The sequence below is a fragment of the Dendrobium catenatum genome, unplaced genomic scaffold, assembly GCF_001605985.2.
Source record: "Dendrobium catenatum unplaced genomic scaffold, ASM160598v2 original_scaffold_27042, whole genome shotgun sequence".
In the NCBI taxonomy this organism is placed as follows: Eukaryota; Viridiplantae; Streptophyta; class Magnoliopsida; order Asparagales; family Orchidaceae; genus Dendrobium; species Dendrobium catenatum.
In genome coordinates, this window is record NW_021345501.1 from 971,647 (window position 1) to 994,840 (window position 23,194).

The following is a 23,194-nucleotide window of genomic DNA, read 5'->3' on the forward strand; positions in this document are numbered from 1 at the left end:
GTCACCTCTTGTTCGGTATTGCTGATGTGGCGCATTTTGATTGGTCTATGAACGGTAAACTGCATTTTAGCGTCCGCACAGAATAATTTCTCCTTCACCAACAGATATACCATCTTCTGGAATTAAAGAAAATAAAAATAGTATAAATTTTATAATATTGCAAAATTTAAATTTTTTTCTTATTTCATTAATTTTCAAGGCTTTAATTGATAAATAATTTAAAATAAAATTTAAAATTTTGAGATAAATTTCCCTCCTATCAAATTTATATCTCAACATTTAAATATTAAAAAAAATAATTCTTCAATTTTGGGGAGCCTACTCCATTTTTAGTATAGCATTTAATTTTGGTCCTCTAGGGCGACTATTTATGGGGAAGTTATTGTAGGTATGAATATTTGTCCCCTTCTTATTTTTACTTTTTAACTTTGAATAAAATTACTCTTAAGCATTCATATGAGAACCTAAGCTTTCAATTAAAACTTTGTTTGCAGCTTTCTAAAATAATTTTTTAGTACAAATTTTTTTAAGAAAAATAAATTATAAAAATTTTGTTTATTAGAAAACTGATTTATAAAGTAGAAAAAAAAAAGTCACAAATGAAGCCTAATAAATTAAGACTTTGTCTATGACAATTTTATTATTGCTTTTTAAAACAATTTTTCAGTAAAAAAATATTTGGTTCAAAATTTTTGTAAAAATTTTGTTTACTAGAAAGCTCTCCATTTCATTTTATTTATTTATTGAATTAGATATGGAATGCATTATTTCTCATTAATATAATTTAAATTTATATTTTGGTTGGAGGCCTAGGACCATATTTTAAATTAATTTATTGAATTCATTAGTATATTTTTCTTTGATGATATCACTTGCATTTCACTAGTTATATGTTAATAATTAATCATCATGATCATATTAACTATAATCTAATTATAATCTTGCTCGAGGCTAATTATCAATCACATTTTATTATTAATCAAATAATATCAATATCTAACATGAGTAGCACATATCTTAGTAAAGATAATAATTCAAGGTTTATTTTTGTGGTTTTAAATATAATAAAGAAGATAAAGATGTCAAATGAAAAAAAACTCCGTCAGTAAACTTTGTTGGCATAGGACACTTGTGTTGGGATTTGTAATAAGAAATGGTCCATCACAGGAAAAAAACATAGTAGATAAGAGAAGAAAAGAGAGAGGAGAAAGGAAAAGTCACAGTAGCAGTTGGCACATCATCAATGGCGAGTCAATAATGTCTTTTCAAGGTTCTCTAAAGCCCTCACATCTCATCTATTCCCTAATTTTTTATTGGGGCTTTTGAGCGGATTAAATTTAAACTCACACGCTCATTCACTATAAAAAAAGGGCTATCGCAACATAATTTTTGACTTTTTTTAGTGGTTTCAGCGAGCGAATGCAAGGAAATTAAGGGAGGAGGAATCACATACGAAGCGGGTCAAATAGCTCGGTTAGGGCACGAGGGAGTAAAAAGGCCGTTTCTAGCATCGGTTAAAACTGTTGTAAAAAAGTCGTTCTAGCATCGATAATAACTGCTGCGAATACCGATCTATAGCACCGGTTTGCCAACTGCCGCTATTAAAGGCTGTGAAAACTGCATGTTTTTAGTAGTGATTATATATGCAAGTTTTGAACACAATTTTTTTAGTTGATAGTCTAAACTCCCAACCAACATATCAAAATGATCTGCATTTCATTTGATGCTTAGTTGCTCTAACTTTTCAGTGAATTTAAGAAATAAGGTTAGATACATAAAAAAAGAACAACTATTACAAATTAATTAAGGACCAATGAGCAAAAATAAGAAAATTACAAATAATAAAACTCTCCAAAAACAAAAGAACTAAAAAACATTAGCATATTGTAATACATGAAGCATAAAAAAGAGAGTGAAAATAGCCAAATGGGAGGATATTATAGATCAGCCATATGGAATAGCTTCATTCAAAGTAGATATGGTTGCTACTTTCTTCCCCAGAACAGCACAGAAGACAAAAGCTGCTAAGCATTTAAACTCCTGCTCCATAGGTTAGCAACAGTATTGAAATCTGCCTAAATAAGCTCTTCACCTGCAAAGAGCATAGCACAAAGATTCTCACTAATCTACATTCTGAGTGTTTCAAAAAAAGAGAGATATGAACACCATTGCCAATCTGATAGCTAACATTAATTTCCAAAGGAGTAATAAGATTTACTCCACCAAGAGCTCAATAAGGACTTTATTATTCAGCATATATCAAAATCTTTTAAGTTTGCAATAAAATTTAGGTGAGATGGAAAGTAATAAGGAAGTCCACCTCTTTCCTTTGTTCTAACATCTTTCTCCCAAACGGATATGAATCTTCCTAGTAGCACAATTTTCAAATAGAAAAATGATAATCAAGCTATAGTGTGAAACTCTTAAACATTAATGTGCCTTTTGGTGTAGTGGTTGGAATTTATGTAGGAAACTCCGCAATTAATTAAGCATGCTCAACTCTGAGCAATTTTGAGATGAGTGACCTACTGAGAAGTTAAACCAACGGGACAAAACTGTGAGGCTCTTATATCAAAGTGGACAATATATCGATAGTTAAGAGTTTGAGCTGTAACAAATGGTATCAGAACAACACACGAGCCAGAAGATGGGAGCTAAGTGCCATATAAGACAAAGTGCTATGTCATGAGAGCCATCTCTTGAATCCTGTATGTGACAAAGTGCTACATGACTGGAGCCACCACTTGAACTTGTAGGGGCCACCTCTAGAGTCCTATATACCTGGTGGATGATTCTGAACGAGAACGTCAATTACTTAAGTGGAGGAGATTGTGAAACCCTTTAAATAAAAGAAAGCTAACTCCTTCACACCGAGATGCCTTTTAGTGTAATGACTGGAATTTCCGTAAGAAACTCCGCAGTTAAGCGTGCTCATCTCAGAACAATTTTGGGATGGATGATCTACTGGGAAGTTACACCAACATGACAAAATCATGAGGCTCTTAAGCCAAAGCATATAGTATCTCAATAATTAAGAGTTTGAGTTATTACAGATAGTTCTGGACAGCCTTAGGAATACCTTCAGAAAATGGAACTTTCCCAAACTGAAAACAAACATGAAAGAAAGATCATTATCATCAGAAATAAGGTTCGAAAAGTAGACATCATCTCAGTCCAAATTAACCTGAAGTTCCAAAATCTCTTTAAATTTTTAAAGATTGTAATAAGCATTTCAAGAGTGGAAGAGTGGAAGATATTGCATGATTAATTGCCACCTCTTTATAATTAGAAGGATTGAAAGAGTTGCTGATGCAGCATTTCACAATACTATCAGACAACTTCATAAGACAAGCAGAAAGCAAGCATCATTGCCGGCCTAAGCTCATTAAGGAATCAATACAATCACCTAATTATAATTTATAATTAATAATAACAAAACTGACATAATATAAACGAAATTATTAGCCCCGGTGAATAGAACCGAAAATGACAGATCTTACTATGCATGGTTGTTGAACCAACCTTTTTTTTTAATATAATCAGCAGAGAGGCTATCCATACATCACCATCTTCAATAATGGCGAACTCTTGATGTCAGACCATCAGCAGGATTACAGGTCGACATGCCCACCCAACTCATAAGACATACTGTACGTTATTTTCATACGTACGTACGTAGCATTGGTTGCAGGATTTTTCTTTTCAAATTCATTATCTTTTTTTAATCTAAGAAAATCTATTATTATCGTCGGACTTTCCGGCTGCAATATATATGTCGAAAAAAGTGGCTGGTGTACCGGCGGCAAATACGCCGGTACCTTTAAGGAGGTTTTTCCAGCAGAATTGCCGCAGTTAACTTACAGGCGTATATACCGCCGATTTTGTCATCCGTATAAAAATCATTCTGACAAATGTCCGCCGGAATTCATTTTAAAAAAACATTGTAGTTTCATCTATTTTTTCACCCGAATTACGCCGGAAAAATTTTCAGCTGTAAAAATGCGCCTCTAAAAATTTTCCGACGCACATATTAACGTCAATAATAGGCCGAAAAATGAAAATTTCCGTGCATCATCCACCAATAGTAACAGGCCATTTTACTGTAATGCTATTGATACCTGATGGTTCTTTCACTTTCTTTCTGAAGACTTTTCTTTCTCTATTCTTTTTAGTTCTCAACATAGATAGTAGTCATCTACAGTCCTTTCTCCTCTGTCAGACATCAGAGTTTAGGGTTCAGATTTTCAGACTGACAGAAACACATAAGTTAGAATGCCAGACAAGCTCTCATGGCTTCACATACAGATTAGACTGATTCATTTGTCTCCTACTACGACAACGTTGATGCTGCTTTTTATATTATTTATGTTTTATTTCATGTATAATGATTAAAACATTTAATATTATGAACAGTTCAAGGATTCCTTCTGAGCATAAGAGAGAGGAAGATGGCAACAAAGCCGGAACAAAGAGATGAATCCAATACCTACCAACCCACCGAAGAGTTATGACCATTAGTTAATTTTGAGGGCTGTAAAGGGCCCAAAAGCTATTAAGTTTGATGTCCTTGCTAAATAAGTTCATCAACCTACCAACTCTTTTGGATTGTCTTTTGGTTTGCCTTTTGGGAGGGGAATTGTATTGAATATCATATTGAATGATTAAATACTCGAGTTTTTTTTTTTTTAAGTAAATACATTTTATTAATGTAAAATATATTAGTTGTAAATCATAGATCATGTATATATAATTTTTTTGAGCTAACACTACAGAAAAATCGTTCATTACGCAGTGGCGGAGCCAGAAAATGTATTTAAGGGGGGGCCTAAATTATTATTTTTTATTTTCCTTCAAATTTTTACATCTGGACTTGGGATCAAAATAGTCAGTTTTAAAAATGATGAAACTTTGATAGTGAATTAGTTTATTTTTTTCTTCATAAAATGATTTCCAATCATCAAATCACTTGATTATTGCTAGAATGAATTCAATATATTAACTAAATACGTAATATTAAAAATCTCATTGCACAAAAACAAATCATAAAATCTCTTTAAGATCGAATCAATACATGATTAAGCTAATATCAACCTAGAAAAAAAATGTGAATACAAAGTTAAACCTTATGTTAAGAGATTATTATTTTTTAATTAAAATCATAACCACCTTTGATAAATCCTACCATAATCCCTATTTTAGGATTTTTTTACCTCTAAATCTATTTGAGAGAGATATTAATCTTGCTTTTCAGTATGTTTATCTTTAATCTTTGAGGTTTGAGGGTCTTGACTTCTTCACAATATTAAAAATTGGCATGTAAGAAGATGTTTCTCTTATGGTTGATTTCTATTTGATTATTCTTGAGTTGCTTTGGAGTAGTCTGGTGGAGAATTTTTGTGGATGATTGCTAAGTGAAAGAAGATATTGTTCTAAGAAAAATGTTGGTGTAAATGATTCCCGGCAAATCAAACGAGCAATGATCTTGTTTAGTGGTGTTTGTGTAGGAAATGTTAGTTGTGAAAGATAACAAGGTGTGGACATAGATTACAACCAAACAATGCCAAAAACTTGGATGTTTATATGTGATTTATCTTTTGCATTTTTATTATATGTCATTCCCCAAGATATAATTATTTGAATTATGGTTAATTTAACTTAATCCATAACTAAATCATCATTCATTGCCAGCTAAAACTTATAGGCAAAATATAAAATGCATCATCAAAACTTCACATCAAAATGTTCATATGCAACAATCCATAATAGTTTTCTTTTCTTCCAACATCTAGTATGATCAATAACATGATATCCAAAAGAATGCATCCATAACATAAACATACCAAAATTTTTAGCTTCTCTTCTATCAACCTCTTCTATTTACTTAGTTTGATTTTTTCTTTTACCCCAAGTTTAAGCAGCATATTACTCGGCAGTTACATTGGACCTACAAGAGAATTTAATATTTAGCATCTAAAAATAATTACTTAAAAGTTAATTATCTTATATGCAAGGATTTCATGTATTTTCAGTAAAACATAATGTAGTGGTGATATAATATTCAATTATGAACATGATATCTATAGCTCAACTAGAAGCAATAGAATGAAAAATGTTAATAGTATATTTATATGAATTTCATTTGAACTGTAGCATTATATATATATATATATATATATATATTGCAAAATTTATTATTAATTTCATAATAATCGATAAATTGAGCAATGCTTATAAGCTTCTCAATCTATTTTGTATTTTTTGATAATGATGCATTACTATTTTTTAAATATACCTTTCGAATTCTATACTTCTCGTTGATTTCATATCTCCAAATCAAAGGTCGAAGCTTAGGACCAGCAGGAAGACTGTCAATATAAATATTTATCTGTTCTTTCCTCTTTAAATATTGATTCATTTACTGAACCCTGAACGCATGAAAATCTCTAAATTTAACATAAATAATTGAGAATTCCTAACCAACGAAACCAAATCCAACTCAATTTGAGCCCAAACAGGTCCAAATCAAGGGTTAGAAGCGCTATTGGAAGGTTCGAACCACAATTTGGATTACCAAACGGTTTTTAAACATAACGTTATTATAGCCCAAGATCACTGAATTACAACATCCTTAAGACATTCAAATGTCCATCAAACGGTCCATGATCAAGGGATTCAACATCGGCTGTCCATCCAATCACTCCCCATTTATCCTTGATCTCTCACCTATTTATAGGTCATGCCATTCCAGAAATCTATAAATAGACCACTCATTTATCTTGAAAGGGGATCCAAGAAAGAAGAGAAGAAGAGAAGAGAAGGAAGAGAAGGAAGAAGCTCCTCCTCAACCACCACCTGAGTTCCGCTGGACCATCGCCTGATGTCATTGCTCCACCGGACCACCACCTGAGGCCCTCGCCTTCGCAGGACCACCACTTGAGGCCCTAGCCTTCGCCGGACCACCACTTGAGGCCCTCGCCCTCGTCAGACCTCCACTTGAGGCCCTAGTCTTCGCTAGACCACCACTTGAGGCCCTCGCCACCGCCGGACCTCCACTTGAGGCCCTCACCTTCACCGGATCACCACCTGAGGCCCTAACCCTCACTAGACCACCACTTGAGGCCCTCGTCTTCACCGGACCACTACCCAAGGCCCTCACCCTCACCGGACAACCGCTTGAGGCCCTCACCTTCGCAGAACCACCACCTGAGGCCCTCACCTTCGTCAGACCATCACCTAAGGGCCTAAACTCCGCCAGACCACTACTTGAGGCCCTAAACTCCGCCAGACCATCAACTGAAGCCAGAGTTCTGCCAAGTCATTGTCGGACTACTAACTGATGCCCCAACTTTCAAGTGATGTCAGATTTAACACCAGACTTCAACCATCCACTTGACATTTGTAATCTGATTGCCCTCAAGGACGAGTTAGCCCATTGTACTTAACTCAAATTCTAGTGAAATTTTTTCAACTGGGCTAGGCCCCATGATTTTCCCCTTTTTTAGGATTTTCCACGTAAAAAATATTGTGTTCTCTGTATGTAAGCTGGATATCTGTGCAATGCTAAGATGTAAAATTACAGCTCTATCGTCATGTATATTATAGCCCGCAACAAGTATAAAATAATAATTTTTTTTGTACTATCACCTCAATAAAATACTTTAAAAATTTCTATATAGAGAGGAAAAATTTAGGTCATCGTATAACTTTGTCAACAACATTGAATTTTTTTTCTCCAAAATTTGGATAAAAATAGAATTTTGAGGGACAAAATTTAAAAATTAGTTAAGAACTAATTCTTTTTTATTAAAATTATTATTTGAGGGTGAGCAAGTAGGCATGATTACGCACATGCAGTGAAATAGTGAATGATGATCAATAAGAAATACTGAAAATAAAAATCGCTCATAATGCTCTGACGAAAATTATGTCAAGAGAAAATCATCAAAAACATTTTGGGATTAATAAAATATATAAGAATTTCTATAATTTTCATTTCAACAATTTCCAAACATCTCTGAAATAGGAGAAATTATTATGTGCGGAGTGTGGGCACAAAAAGCTGTTCGATTTTGTGACTGTGAATAGTAAAAGCACAGTTAATGTTCACCCCTGCTCTTTTAGACTTTTACTGTGCTTTTACTATTCACGGTCACAAAATCGAACGATTTTCTACGTCCGGACTCCGCACGTAATAATCGCGTTATTTCTCCTAATACATGAATTTCTCACAAACATTCTGATTAAGACCATAAGCACTATATGATTAAGATATTTCGTTCATAAAGTTCTTGAAACTTTTAGTACAAGAAGCAATAAAGAGGCCGTCCCAAATGAATCCTACAACAAGATGCTAATTTGGCAGCAATTAGGGATTAATAAAAAATTAGTAAATTATCCTTGCTTTTTAAAGCAACAAAGAAGGATTAATTATAGGAGAGTTAATAAGCTCTCCTTGCATCGCCTGCATGAAGTGTTTGCTTGGCTGCATATTCCCCCAATCACCAAGTTTCATCTTCGCTCGCTCCTGTTCTCCTCGGCATATTCTAATGCACGATTATGGGTATGTTTGAAGAACTTTTATTAGGTCAGGACACCTGACGTAGCTCTACATCCGGATGTCAATAGAATATCGCCACATGCTTTTACTATTTCCCGCGCGGCCTGACGACCTGACCCGGACCAGAACCCGGTATTATTATGTTCGTGTATTGCTAGATATTACTCGGTATTGCTTAGCATTAATGAGAAATATCGCTCTTTCAAGACCAATACCGAGCAATACCTAACAAAACCGGGGTATTGCTCAGTATTTCTAGGTATTGGTCTTGACAGAATGGTATTTCTCGTTACCGAGCAATACCTAGCTATACACTGGTCTGCACAAATCAGCTAATACATAGCAATATCGGGTTCCGGTCTGGGCCGGGTCGTCGGGCCACGCGGTAAAGAGTACGAGCACGCGGCAATATTTTATTGGCGTCTTGATGTAGAGCTACGTTAGGTGTCCTAACCTAATAAAAGTTCATTTTTGAGAGGGTTATTTGGCTGCTTTATTTTTCAGACAGCAACTACAATTTTGTTTGGCTATGAGTTTCTTACTAATTTTTCACTGTTTTTTAGAAATTTTTGTTATGGAAAGTTACTTTCTGTAATCATAGTTGCGAAGTTGTTCACCCCACAGTAACTTCACAACCAACTTTATAAGATAATGCAGTTGTCTCAGACATGCGTTATGTATGTTTGCTTTGCTATGCTTTCCCTCTCATCTGATATTGCATCATTACAAACTTCTTGTTGCATGCATCAGTGTTATGCTAGTCATATTTCCTGCAAACCCTATACCATTTATATGTCCTACTACTCGCCTGCAACTTCAGTCGCAAGCTCGAATCCCGCTCATCTACCCAAGACACAAGCTCCTGTTTCGTGTAGGGTATCTTGATTCACCATGATCTATCTTAACTTTTTGATTCTCTAGTTCTCTCTAAGGCTTCGTTTGTGTTGCGTCCAGGAGTATTTGCGGCGGTAGAGAAATATAAAGTTTATCGTCTTAGCGTTATACGAAAATCCGGCACGCAATCAGATAAGTAGAGAGGGTCTAACATTTATGAGACACCAAAATTTTTACGTGGAAAACCCCTGAAAAGGGGAAAAAGCCACGGGGCCTAACCCAGTTTGAATGAAAAAACTAGTATTGCAGTTGATTACAAATGAGGCCCTTCCTTGGTGGAAGGTCTTAGCTTGATGTACATCTTATGGAGTACACTACATGATGTAAATACAAAGAATCACTATCGACATGTTTGTTTGGTCGGGAGGACCGTAGTCGGCAGGTGACGGAGGTCGGAAAGCTTGTAGTCGGTGAGCGACGTAAGTCAGTAGGACCTTAGTCGGCTGGCGACGGAAGTCGGAAGGACTGTAGTCGGCGGGCAACGTAAGTCAGAAGGACCGTAGTCGGTTGGCGACGAAGGTCGGAAGGATTGTATTCGGTGGGCGACATAAGTCAGGAGGACTGTAGTCGGTTGGCGACGGAGGTCAGAAGAACTGTTGTCTGACGACGAAGATTAGAAGGACGACGTTGGATAGATGTCCAATAATGGAAGGAACTCCATCTTCGCGTAGACGTCTAGCGTAGTCCTATAACCGGTAGAAGTCTGGCGTCGGGTAGAAACATGGCGAAGAGTGAATGTGCGACGGCGGGTAGAAATCCGACGTCTGTTGGTGCCAGAGGAGAACTCCGGCCTCACTTGGGCAGAGTTTCAACGTCATGAGGGAACTCTGTCATTAATTGAGAAGAATTCCTACATCCCGTGGAAGTTGGGAAGAATTCTGGCGTTTTCCCAAATATCTGGCAGAGTTCCGGCGTCTTCAGGCGGCAGGAAGAGCTCCGGCGGTGATCGAGGAGGTGCGGATTCTCCTTTTCCCCTTTCTCCTCTTCTTCTTCTCTCTCTTCACTTGAGTCCCTTTGGTGTAGAATGAGGGCTCTATTAAAAATGATCTATCTTAACTTTTTGATTCTCTAATTCTCTCTAAGGCTTCGTTTGTGATAGTTTTTCTATTGTTTTATATTTCATATCACAATCATAATTTCTATTTGACCATTATTTTTATCTTTGTTTCAATAAATTTTTATATTAAAAGCTATTTTTGCAACAATTTTAAAATATCACTTTATCTGTAAAAGCTTTACAAAACATAAAAAATTAATGATTCTCATGATAAACTCATTCATAAAAATGTGCCTTTCTTGGCTAGAAAAGACCCCATTAAGCTTTCTAAACTGCAAGCATCTGACTATTAATTCTCTTGTAACATGGATGCTCAATAGCCTCTAATTTTTTATTAGCTCAACTATCATATTTTACAAGATGGCAACATTAATGTGGGATTTTTTTTTTTTTTTTTTTTCATTTTTTTTTTGCTTCACATAGTTCCAAGAAAATAATATCAATTTATATCTATGATTGAGCTTGCCATCAAGATCGAAGTCAGGATAGAAAGTCCACAAATCCACCACGAAACTCCACCCATGAAGCATTCTCAAGCAGCGAAAAAATAGCGGCCAAAAGTTATTCCAAGCGATACCTAAATCACTTACAACCAATGTTGTTTCTCACTATTTTTCCGCCATTAAATTGTTTCATCCTATTTTGAGTCTACAGTAGCTTTTTTTTTTAATAAATGTTGCAACATTTACTCCCACTTAAAGAGACAAACTTCTTGTTGTTATTGTTGTTGCTGCTGCAATAATTTAACCCTCTGGCGAAGTAGGGTGTTAACATCATGAATATTAGAAGCCTGAGGATCATATGAAATAATAGGTAAATCAAATGAGGTGAGTGGTGAAGTATTATAAGAAAATTTGATACAAGGTAAAATTTTTACCACTTATAATGGAGTATTCATGTAGAATCTATGCAAATGCAATAAAACTAGATTAGTAACTTATGTTTGGACATTTGACTCCAATTGGTAGGAGATATTATGGTTCAAAGTTATGCCAATTAAGTGAAATAATTTTGCCTAAAGGAACTATTGAAGATAGGGTTTCAGTGCCAATTAAGCCAAATAATTCTGCCAAGAATCTCTATACCATCACCCCTTCAGCTCAAAAGAAAGCTTTGCAACACCTTTATTCACATAATGGCACCATAAGAGTCCTCTCATTTAAATTTTGAAAAAACGATCAAAATGATCCCTTAACTTTTTATGAATGATCAAAATTATCTGCAACTATAGTAAAGAAACATTTTGGTACCTCAACTTTTTAAAGAGGAACCAAAATAGTTCCACCATGGAATTATTTTGGTTCATTTTTAAGAACTTGAGCGACCAAAATGATCATTTAATATAGTTGAAAATCATTTTAGTCCTTCATAAAGTTTCAAAAGACTATTTTGATTATTTTTCCTTTAAATTTTGTTCGATCAATAAAAACACATAAAAGACTTAGAATCGAAACTTTTAGATGTCTTCATGAATAAATGTGCATTTGCTATATGAACTAACAATCTCAATCTATCATCCATTGGCTTCGATTTACTTGATAAGAAGTGTGTATCATAAAGGGATTAGATTTGAATCGGACATATAATTGATCTAACCCTAAGATTTTAATCCAAATATATAAATTTATAATGAAAAATATTAAGTTTATATAATAATATATCGAATATTCTCATATATTTTAATGTTTCGGATTAAAAAAAACCAACCTACTTTGATTGTTTAACCTGTGGTATGGTAAGTATTTAATCAATGAAGAAGAATAAAGAGAGAGAAATAAAAAAAAAATGGTAAGTATTTAATCTTCCTCACCTTCTCTCTCTCATGATTGTTTAATCAGGATCTCAAATAATAATTAGTCATATTATTGCTTGATTGCTTATGAACCCTGCTGACCAGAGTTAAGAGAGAGAGAGATTCCCCCAACAGTGAAGCAAGAAATATTAGTACTTAGAACATCTCCAGCCGTTCGGCAAACAACCGAATGGAGGCCCTTAAATGTCGCAACCGAACGCCTTTCTCTCCGGCATTTGTTTGTTGATGTTGGCGTCACACTGTTCACCCGCTAAATTTTTATATCTCAACGGGATTTACCCGTGAAATGGAGAATGACGATTACGACGAGGGAAGCCTGCAAATTGGAGTTTGATTGGAGCAGAATTACCGCATTTTAAAGTTTTGTTGTATTTTGACATGAAAAATGGGGTTTTCGGTTGGAGATGCCCTTAGGTTTCATTTTGATATAATTTTTTTAGGCTTCATTTGGTATAGTTTTTTTACTACTTCTTAAAGAAATTTTAGTACAAACTTTTTACTAAAAAATCATTTTAAGAAGCAATAAGAAATCCGTCCCAAACAAAATATTAATGTTTCATAAAATTGATATAGAAAAAGTATTTTTTGAAGCTATGTAGAAAGGTTTTAGTATAATTTTTAAAATAAAAAAGCAAAAAGACAATGCCTAAATAAAAATTATAATTTTATTTTGAAAAATAAAGCAATAAAAAAAGCTGGCTCAAAAAAAAATCTTAGATTCAGTAAACTCTTTGAGAGGTGAAAAAGAGAGGACTAAAATGATATGGAAATTGTAAGAAAAGATATTACGTTTTCCTTCTGCTCCATTAAGACCTTTTACAATAATAAGTTTAAAAAATAAACAAATATTTAAATTACATTTAAAACAATTGAAATTATGTCATTTTAATTTATAGATAAATTTTAAAATAAAAATAACAATACTTATTTTGAAATATATAATAAAACAATAAAATAATTAGATATATACAATCAGTTAAAAAAAAAAATTTGGCACCTCAATTAATTAATATCATCTGATATAAAAATTAAATCACCAAAACATTTTTTTTCAAATTAAAAAACCAGAAGAATATTTGAATGTCTAGATATGATATTCCATCAATGTCAATCCCATTTGAAAGGGGCAAAAAAGATAGGGAAATTATTGGGTTCGGACACCGGACCTGTTCAGAGCCCAATGAAAATGCGGCACATCACCTACTACTCGGTACTGAGCACTACCAAGCAGAACCGAGCTCGGTATTGCTCAATACCGAGCTCAGTACTGCTCGGTATTCAATACTTCACAGTACCGAGCTCAGTACTGTGAATACCAAACGTAAGCTGTGTTAGGTGTCCGAACCCAATAATCTCCCCAAAAGATAATTGTCCATAATGGATGTGGGATTCAATTCAATTGAGTTCACAAGAAACTTTGGAAAGTAGATCATATGAGGAGACCAGTAATTTGCCAAAACCTACAAGCTAGAGCATTAAATAAAAGAGAGTTTTAAGTGTTTATTTAATGGGAGTTTTCAGGAAGGAAAAGATGGGTTCTCAGAAACGCCAAACAGAAAAAATTTCAAAATCAAATCAGGTTTCCTTTGAAGGGGCTTTCCTTGCAGCTTCAGCTGCTGCTTTCTCTGCATCAATTTCAACAACAATGGCATCAATCTCAGATTCCTCGAGCTGGCGAAGACCGTGCTCTTTTGTCATGACAGCAACCTCTATGTTCTTACCCCCACTCTCAACGACCTGAACATCATAATTTCATCTAACTCAGATATAGGTTTTACTCTTAGAGACCTACAATGCTTCATGATGCAGAATGTTGGCCATTAAAAGAGAGTATAATATTAAGTTAAGTGTTGCAGAGATGAGGATGCTTAGGTGGATGAGCAGATTTACTCTTAGAGACAAGATTCGAAATGAGCATATATGTGAAAAGGTTGGAGTAGCTCCAGTGAAAGATAATATTAGCGAGAGTTGTCTTAGATGATTTGATCACATAAAACAGCGGTCTTCCGATGACCCGATTAGGAAAGTGGATGTATTAGATTTGTCTTATGTTAAAAAAATAGAGGTAGACCTAAAAAGAAATGATCATATACATGAAAATGTTGGAGTAGCTCCAGTGAATGATAAGATTAGCAAAAGTCACCTTAGATGATTTGGTCACATAAAACGACAACCTTCTGATGACCCGGTTAGAAAAGTAAATGTATTAGATTTGACTTATGTTAAGAAAAATAGATGAAGAAGTAAAAATACTTGGTTAGAAAATATTAGCAATGACATTATTTTATTAGATTTAAATGAGATTTTGATTCTTATTCAGACACAATGGAGAAAAAAGATTCATGTAGCCAGCCCCACATAATGGGATAAAAACTTGATATTGTTGTAACTCAGATATAGGCTGCCAGAGTTTCAGCAACTTATGATTATGGAAATACAAACAGGACTTGCCCTTATTTTTTCTCGTGATGATACGTAGATGTACTAAATATATGACAACAACAGGAAGAGAAAAGTTACTATCATAATGATGAAGTGATTTTCATCATCATCATCCCGTCTCCAATTAAGATTTGATTTTATCCAAGCATACTCTATTCTAACGAACGCGAATAAGGCTTAGTTTTAACTCTCTTTTTTTTCTTCCCAGTCTTTAAAATCAGTTTTATTTATTCACTGTATGGGCACATTTTTATACTGTGCTCAAACCAGCTTTATTTCAATAGGTGCCACGCGAACTGCTAATAAGCGGATAATTCATCCATTGCTAAGGACAAAAAAAAATCATATGAGCATAAATCAATGATCATTTTGCATGAGAAGATGCTGAAATTCAGATTAAACTACATGTCGAAATAGAAAAACAGTTGGTAGATAAATACATAATTTTTAATAATGGATGTGTTTGAAAAGTTGATAAGAGTCATAAAAGAAAATGCGTTGAGATAGTATTGAAAGGTAATCACTATGTCTACAAATACGTTAATGATGCATAAAAGGGTTTTGAGTGTAGGTTGATGGATAATATTTTGGTTGCTTCTTGTACATTAAATTAATGCGTATACCTAAGAAGAAATCTAAAATTGCAAAGAAGATAATAAAATGAAATGGAGCTCACGTGTGATGTGATCATCAACAGGATTTTCTACAGGACAATTATTTATTTATCTACCTGAAGCCAAATACGACAGATTGCTGCACAAATAGTGAACTCTTCTGACGGGTTCGCAACACAGTTATCATCATGCTTAGTGTCCGATCATGGATCAAGAAGGGAAAGAATAAATTTCTTGAGGAGAGCAAGAAAAGCTATTCTTTCTTTGCTGTTCTTCTTGTCACTCTCTTTTGCCCGCTAGTTTTCTTATACACTTCTCACCGGTTCTAGTTACAAGCAGTCATAAGACTCATAACTTCTCACCCAGAAACTTGTTCAAGAATACTTCTCGATGCCTCATAGTCATACTTTCTCTAGCATCACACCGCCTCCACATATTAGTCTTTAGATGATGTGGCTCAATCTCATGCATATTCTTGATTTTTAAATATTTTTTATCACTTTATTATTTAAGTATTTAATCTTTTTTTTTTCTTTTAAATTGCTAAAAATTAATGTTATTTAACATATTATATTTGCTGATAATTATTACCAAATATAATTCAAATTTGATTGTTAAATGACCTATTTTATGCATATAATATACGCATACATGATATCCAATTTCATGAATGCTCTAGTTTATAAAGGTGCAACTTCGCTTTATGCTTTCTACATTGAAGCAAAAAGAAAAGACATTTTGCATCACATTCTTCTTAACACATTCAAATCACTAGCTCAAACTTAAGCATAAGAGTAGATTGAAGTTTGAGCACAAAAGTAGGCTCAAGCTCGCAAAAGCGACCAATTAATCTAATATGATAGCTCAATTAATGACTTAATTCAATTCTCCTTGGCCTATTGGTTGAAAGCTTAGGCTTTCAACTAAGAGGTCCAAGGTTCGAGTCCATGTGTATGCGTTGTGTGTGTGAGTTTACCTTAAATGGCCTAAATGTCCCAAAAAAAAATGACTTAATTCAATTCAACAATTTAAATTCGATTCAGATTAGTTAAAATAAATAGAAGTTATCATTTAAATACAAAATAAAATAATACTTATAATAGTAAAGATGATTATGACAACATGCATTTACGCATATACATATAAATATATGACTTTATGTCAATTTAGTTTTCTCGAATTTGATATGATAGCTTGATTAATGACTTAATTCAAATTGATAATTTAAATTTGATTCAGATTAATTAAAATAAATAGAAGTCATCATTTAAAATACAAAAAAATAATACTTATAATAGTGAAGATGATTATGATAACATGCATATATGTATATACATATAAATATACAAATTTACATCATTTTAGTTTTCTCGGATTTTGATGAAATATTAGCATATAAGGCAACATTAAATTCGATTTATAATCCAAAGTCAAAATTTCAAAAGTATTATTATATAGCCTAGAATTCGCATTGCCAAAGAAAGAATTTGCTAATAAAAAGAGGCAACTCTCTCACGTTAGTAATTCAAGAAATCTAAGTTTCTCTACAAAGAGTTCTCCTAGGCACCACTTCATGTTTCTTGGTCAGTACATTTTCATCTATAGCAACCCACCCAACAAGCTATAGATAAGCATTCAAGCTAGTATCTACAGCATTCCAATTTCAACCAATATGCGAACAACGGTTTTCCATCTACAACAGTCTGACAGTAACTTTCTATTTCTTTTGCGTAGTAGTTCATTCGAGATTCCATAACAATTTCCAAATGTTTTTTTTTCAAGATAAGTATTTCTCCACCAATTTATGTACAAATTTATATAAATTTTTTATACTGAAGAAGAGAACAAAATTTAATCATAAAATATCTCATTTTCAACTTTCTATCTTACCATTCTAATTTTGAAGATGTTATCGGACTATTAAGATTTTACTCTATGTCAGACTAACGAGTCCTTCAATATGAAATCTCCTCCCAATCGACGAGTCTTTCACCAATGTTAAAAGCCAATTTTTGTCCAATAAGGGTGGAGATATTATATATGAAGGATTCTCCGGTAAAGAAAATGGTGGCAACCGCCATGAAGAAGCCAACATTCAAAAAGTCACAAACTCCAATGCCATGAAAAATTCATATCCAAAATATAGATAATCAAAATGATTAAATGTTGAAGAAATTCCATAGAGAACCAACGACAAATACAAATACAAAATCGCAAAAGCTCTCTTGTATCTATTTTAACCATTTGGACAATAAACCAAAGATAGCCAGTCATTCTCCCAACAAAAGTTTATTCCAAAATAACACTAGAATAAGCTTGATTACTCAAAAAGATAAATTCTCATATGCTCTCATTACAAACAAGAAGCAAACTATTACTTAGATGATAGAATCAAGAGCGTCAAATCATATAACAAGAGACCAAAACGTATTCTCAATTACAATCCATGCCATGAAAATGATAATGTCAAAATTGCATATGGGCACTGCCAAAATTGATTGGAATAAGTTCTATCACTCTCAAAAGATCTAAATATCTGACTTTGTGCTTCAAAAACCTAACCAAGATTGCAACTTATTATTAAAAACTAAACTCACTTGAGAAAAAAAATTGTGTTAAAAATTCATATAATCTTTGCGCTTTTAGCCTTTTAGGATTTGAACTTGGGGAGCATGATTGATAATGAAGAGAAGTGTTTAGGACTCTTACCTTCTTTAAAAAAAATTTCTTAAGGTACATGTTGTTCCTATGACATCCATACTTATCCAAAAAAACTAATTTCACTTTTATTTACGAACAAAATATGAAAAGGCTTACAATGTGAAATTTTACACCTAACAAAACATACTCATGGCTCTTGTCTCGATTAAACCAACAAACTTTCCTAACATTTCACTTCAATCCGCAATGATGTGTAGGGACAATCTAGAGTAAAAAACTTCTCTAGAGCTAGATAGTTTATTTCCTTTATTAATGATCATAAGTGGGACAAACGAATGATGTTGTTGTTGTAATGATCATAATCATTTAACTTGAATTTTCTAAATGAAATAAAAATTCAAAATGGGATTTTCAAAATTTCCAACACAATGATCGACACTCAATTTTAGATTAAAATTCAAGTCCTAAAGATCAACAATGCCAAAGAATACTTTGAATCAATCTTAGGAACTTTTCTCCTATATAAAGGGATCATCCACCAAAGTTGTTGTGTTGACACCCATCAATAAAATGGGATTATCTATAAGGAAAAATATATCCTCTTAGCTGTTAATAGATCACTAATATTCTCTAAAAAAAATTCTAAGTATCCCTGAGGAGAATTTATCTTAACAGCTACATATCTCACTAGTAGAATGCCCTTAAAATTATTTAAATTCAAATCATGATCAAGAACTTCTCTATTTATTTTCCAAAACCAACATCATTTCCTCTGTTCCTCCAAAACACTTTTGGGTGTTCAATTTTCATTCACATTTATTTTCAGCATAAGATCAAATTAGACCCTAAAATTACCAATGCTAACTTTAGTGGACACTCCCCAAATCAAAAGCGAACAAATGACATTATCCAGTCATTAAAAAAATTTACAATTCCTTAGATGTTTTCTTACTTGAACACTAAACGTACAACTAAAATCCAAAAAATTGAAGTGGAGGAAATACAAGAACAAGAATTCCAATATTGAAACTTATTTGATTATCCATCATCCTTTCTCATCAAACCTGACAAAATTAAATAATAGCTGACTGTATATCATTCCAACATTTAAGTTAAATTTATATAATCCTCGAAAAATTTCAAGGATGAACTACAAAAAATTAGGGATTGAAAATAACTATAGAATTAATTACAATATGATAGCCTATATATGTTTACTTGTACGACCGAGTAGCTCAAAATGATTAGCGAGCTGGCAACAAGGGTCCCATGGATCTGGGAAGTGACAAGGTCAGGGTGGAGGTGGAGGTGGATGTGGAGCAGGTTTTGGATGATGAAATTACGAGGCATTTTTACACTTTACTCAAGCGAATAAATGGATATCATCCACTCCAAACTTGCTTGATAATTTTTAAAAGATTGTCCCTGATAATGCCTTGACAAGATAGCCGCAACTTCTTCACATATGGTTACAAAGAGAGCAGATAGTAGAACACAATCAACCTTCTCCTTTATGAAAAAATCTATAAACTTTAGTATATTTTGCAAGATCATAATGCACAAGATTATATACAATATTGATAGCTGGCTTGTATCATAAAAAAACCTCATAGAACCTTTTCATTCAACATTTAACTCTTCTAAAATATTTTTTATATATACCAATTCAAAGATAGCTAGTTCCATAAATCTAAATTTGACCTCTACGCAAGATCTTGCTATCACATTTTTATTTTTTACTTCTCCAAGACGCCAAATTGCCTCCCAAGGATATGCATTATTTTGAAGTTAACATCTTGCCAACCACAAAACCACATACTTTGCATTTGTATATTCTTCAAGAGTCAAATTATCCTTTTTTTAAAAGAATTTTATTACACAAGGTTCCCTTCAATAGTTGTAAAATTCTATGCACTGTTCTAAAAAAAAATTCTTTAAGATTCTGCATGAATTAACAACGCTAACGACATAGCAAATGTTGAGTCTACCATGAAATAAGTAGAAAAGTTTTCCTAATTCTTTGATAGGAGATTTTTTTTATTCTTACACTAGAAAAGTCTTCCTAATTCTTTGATAGGATATTTTTTTATTATTTTACCTTTTATAACAGCTTTAGATTTATGATTGAATTTCATGGGACTCTCAACAATTGTGCATCCCAACTTATCTGGATCTTTCAACAAGCATGTTATGTTTTTTTCTTATGATATAAAGATTCCATGCTAAGAGAGTGCAATCTCAATGCTAAGTAAATACTTTATCTTACAATTTTATTTTATTTTCACTTTAAATTCTTTAAATAATATTTTCATTAAGCTCACCATTCCTTTCACCCCACTATCTATCGTATAATCATAATAATGTCATCAATATAGCTAGTATTGTTGAGACTCCCATTGAAATAAGATGTTTTATAAATAACAAACAGTCATCTTGACTATATTTGTATCTCATTATGAGCATTACTTTGTTGAATCTCCTAAATCAAGCCATTAGAGATTGCATCACCCGTACAATATTTTTTTAGCTTACATACTTTTTATTAAGTATCTAGATCAAATCTAGATACCTCCATATATATTTCTTCCTCTATGTCATCATGTAAGAAGACATTTTCAACATAAACCATTGTATTTTCAATCCATATTAACTGCTAATGATAAAAAGAACTAGAATAGTAACATTAACAACAATAGCAAAAGTTTCAAAATAATCAATCCCATACATTTGAGTGTAGCCTTTGGCGAACAATCCACCATTGTATATTTTCAGTGAACCATTTGATTTTTTTTACTTTCAAACAAAGATTCATCTACATCCCACAAGTTTCTCTCATTGTGGTAACTTAAATAATTCTCATGTTGTGTTTTCTTGAAGAAATTCAATTTCCTCCTTCCTAGCATTATTCCAATTCTCATTATTTAATGTCTAAGAGATTTTCTTAGGGATAATAGTATGCAAACTAGTAAAAAAAATGGTGATTATAAGAAATATTTTTGTACCATAAAATAAAAGTATATGGTTTTTAGTGGAAGTTCACGCACTTTTGTTATCAACTCTCCTTTTAATTGCAGTTTCAGTAGTTCCTTTCGCTGATTCAATGAAAGTGATTGATTCAGTTGATTAAAATTGCGTAGATTGAGGAATTGATGTATTTCTGCTTATGTAAACCTGTGGTGACCAAGTAGAAAGTGACATAGGTATAGGCTTGATTTGTGTGGCTGTTGATTATTGGATAAAGTTGCTTGCTGGGATGAGTAGCAAGAAAGGGCAATCCATAAGAATGATATTTCTTCATGAGAGAAAGTAATAATAAATTAGAGTTCTGCATTGAAAGCAATCTCAAAGAACGCAAATACCTTTCTCATGGGGAATGGTAGCATTTTTAACCATTTGTGTGGCAGAATAGATCTCGCTACCTTATATTCAACAGGTGCTACTCTCACAACTAAGAAATAAAATCATTTCTCACTCTATTCTTCATGATCATGCCACATATCTATCTTAATAGTGCATTATTGAACTATTTATAGGAGGCAACAATGACTTCTTCTATGCATATCTTCAATAAGATTTCTACATATTGGAATTTCGCAATTATCCAGAGACAACAATTTTATACTCTCTATTCCCTAAGTACAACAATGTGGTGGTGTTTAATATACTGCAAGTTTTACATGCACTTCGCTTGCAAAGAAAAGCAAAGCACCATGCATGAATGCACTTTCCATAAAGCTTCTGGCGTGTAAAAAACAATTAAAAACTACTAATACTACCACAACTACAACTAATCCCAAGCAGCGCCATTTTTCTCCATTCACTAGATAATATTTCTATATATTAGCAACCACTATAATCCTGAGAATACAAGAATGTACTCATCATAATAAGCAGAACAGTTAAGTGATGTTCAAGATTATATAAGTTTCAAACTCATACCTTGGAAACAAAGTGCAGACAAAATAGATAAATGATGCGCCAATAAAGATACTACTTGGTAAACAATAACAGCAACTAACCTCAAGCAGTGCCCGGATAGCCAGTTTTACTGTCTCCTGGCCTGACGTCTCCTTGAAGTTCTTCTCAAGGAATTCCCTCATAGAATTGGAATTCCTCCCAGTCGCATTGGCCTTCCAAGCAGAAAAAGTCCCCGAAGGGTCAGTCTGGTACAGAGCAGGCTCGCCTGTGTAAGGATCGAAGCCCACAATAAGAGTGGAGAGGCCAAACGGCCTGACACCGCCGCTCTGAGTATACTTCTGCTGCAGACCCGCGATATAGCGAGTTATGTATTCAACCGTTACAGGATCCTCGAGCGTGAGACGGTGGCTCTGACACTCAATCCGCGCACGATTGATAAGGACGCGAGCGTCGGCTTTGAGACCGGCGCAGGCTAGGGCGATGTGGGTGTCGAGACTCGCGATCTTCTTCATAGTCCTGAGAAAGCAAGTGATCGAAAATGACGGTTAGGGTTTTGGGAGAAGAGAGGAAGGGGAAAGCTCTTGGAATGAGAGAGAATGTTTTCGAACCTGGAGTCCTGCAGTTTGGGTGTAGCTTTCTTCTCGACTCCAAGGACGATCGTGTCGGTACCGCGAACGCCGACGGCAGCATTTCCCTTTCGAACGGCCTCGAGGGCGTACTCCACCTGGAACAGGTGACCATCCGGCGAGAAGACGGTGATCGCTCGGTCGTAGCGGGCCATCTCGTTGTGTCGAAGCTTTCCCCGATCGACGAATTCGGTGGATCTTGTATTTTATGCCTACAGAGAGAAAACTTCTTGCTCGTCGGCCCTCTGAACTTCGGCTTGGCCTATGATTCCTATTTTTCATTTAAAATTAAAATAAAATTTACATGAATACCACATAGTTTCATATGAAAAGAAAGAAATAATTGTATATTTAGATTTTAGATAAATGACAATATTATCATTGAAAAAATCAGATTTATTATTAAATTTAAAAAAGTACAAGATGGAATTACAATCGAGACTTATTGCTCTATTAGATTCTTAGTAGCAATCAGCGACCTTCTCAACCTAGTTGTTCACGTGCTTTGCTTGGTTTGTGCAGCTAACACTATTATAGAAAATAGAAAGGTCTGCCTGCTTTAATAGCTTATGCTGCTTGGCCCATCATTCCCGTGTGGCCGCCTATTCTTAG

At 33.9% G+C, this 23,194-nt stretch overlaps 1 protein-coding gene across 1 annotated transcript; it reads right to left on the reverse strand.

The window, feature by feature from the left end:
• Nucleotides 1-13,720: 13,720 nt before the first annotated feature.
• Nucleotides 13,721-22,860, reverse strand: LOC110112826 (proteasome subunit alpha type-7-like). The gene is made up of 3 exons (XM_020845167.2): nt 22,565-22,860; nt 22,058-22,472; nt 13,721-14,058 (listed from the first exon to the last, which is right to left on the reverse strand). The coding sequence occupies exons 1-3, from the start codon at nt 22,735-22,737 to the stop codon at nt 13,897-13,899; spliced, it is 750 nt and encodes a 249-aa protein (XP_020700826.1). The 5' UTR covers nt 22,738-22,860; the 3' UTR covers nt 13,721-13,896.
• Between the last annotated feature and the right edge of the window lie 334 nt (nt 22,861-23,194).

What these genes read in the sequence shown, in the direction of transcription:
- LOC110112826 (XM_020845167.2), bottom strand. Translation starts at nt 22,737, where the DNA reads ATGGCCCGCTACGACCGAGCGATCACCGTCTTCTCGCCGGATGGTCAC. An exon ending in CCCAAACTGCAGGACTCCAG is followed by an intron (nt 22,473 to 22,564) that starts GTTCGAAAACAT and finishes TTGCTTTCTCAG; the next exon opens with GACTATGAAGAAGATCGCGA. An exon ending in CTATCCGGGCACTGCTTGAG is followed by an intron (nt 14,059 to 22,057) that starts GTTAGTTGCTGT and finishes TATGATGTTCAG; the next exon opens with GTCGTTGAGAGTGGGGGTAA.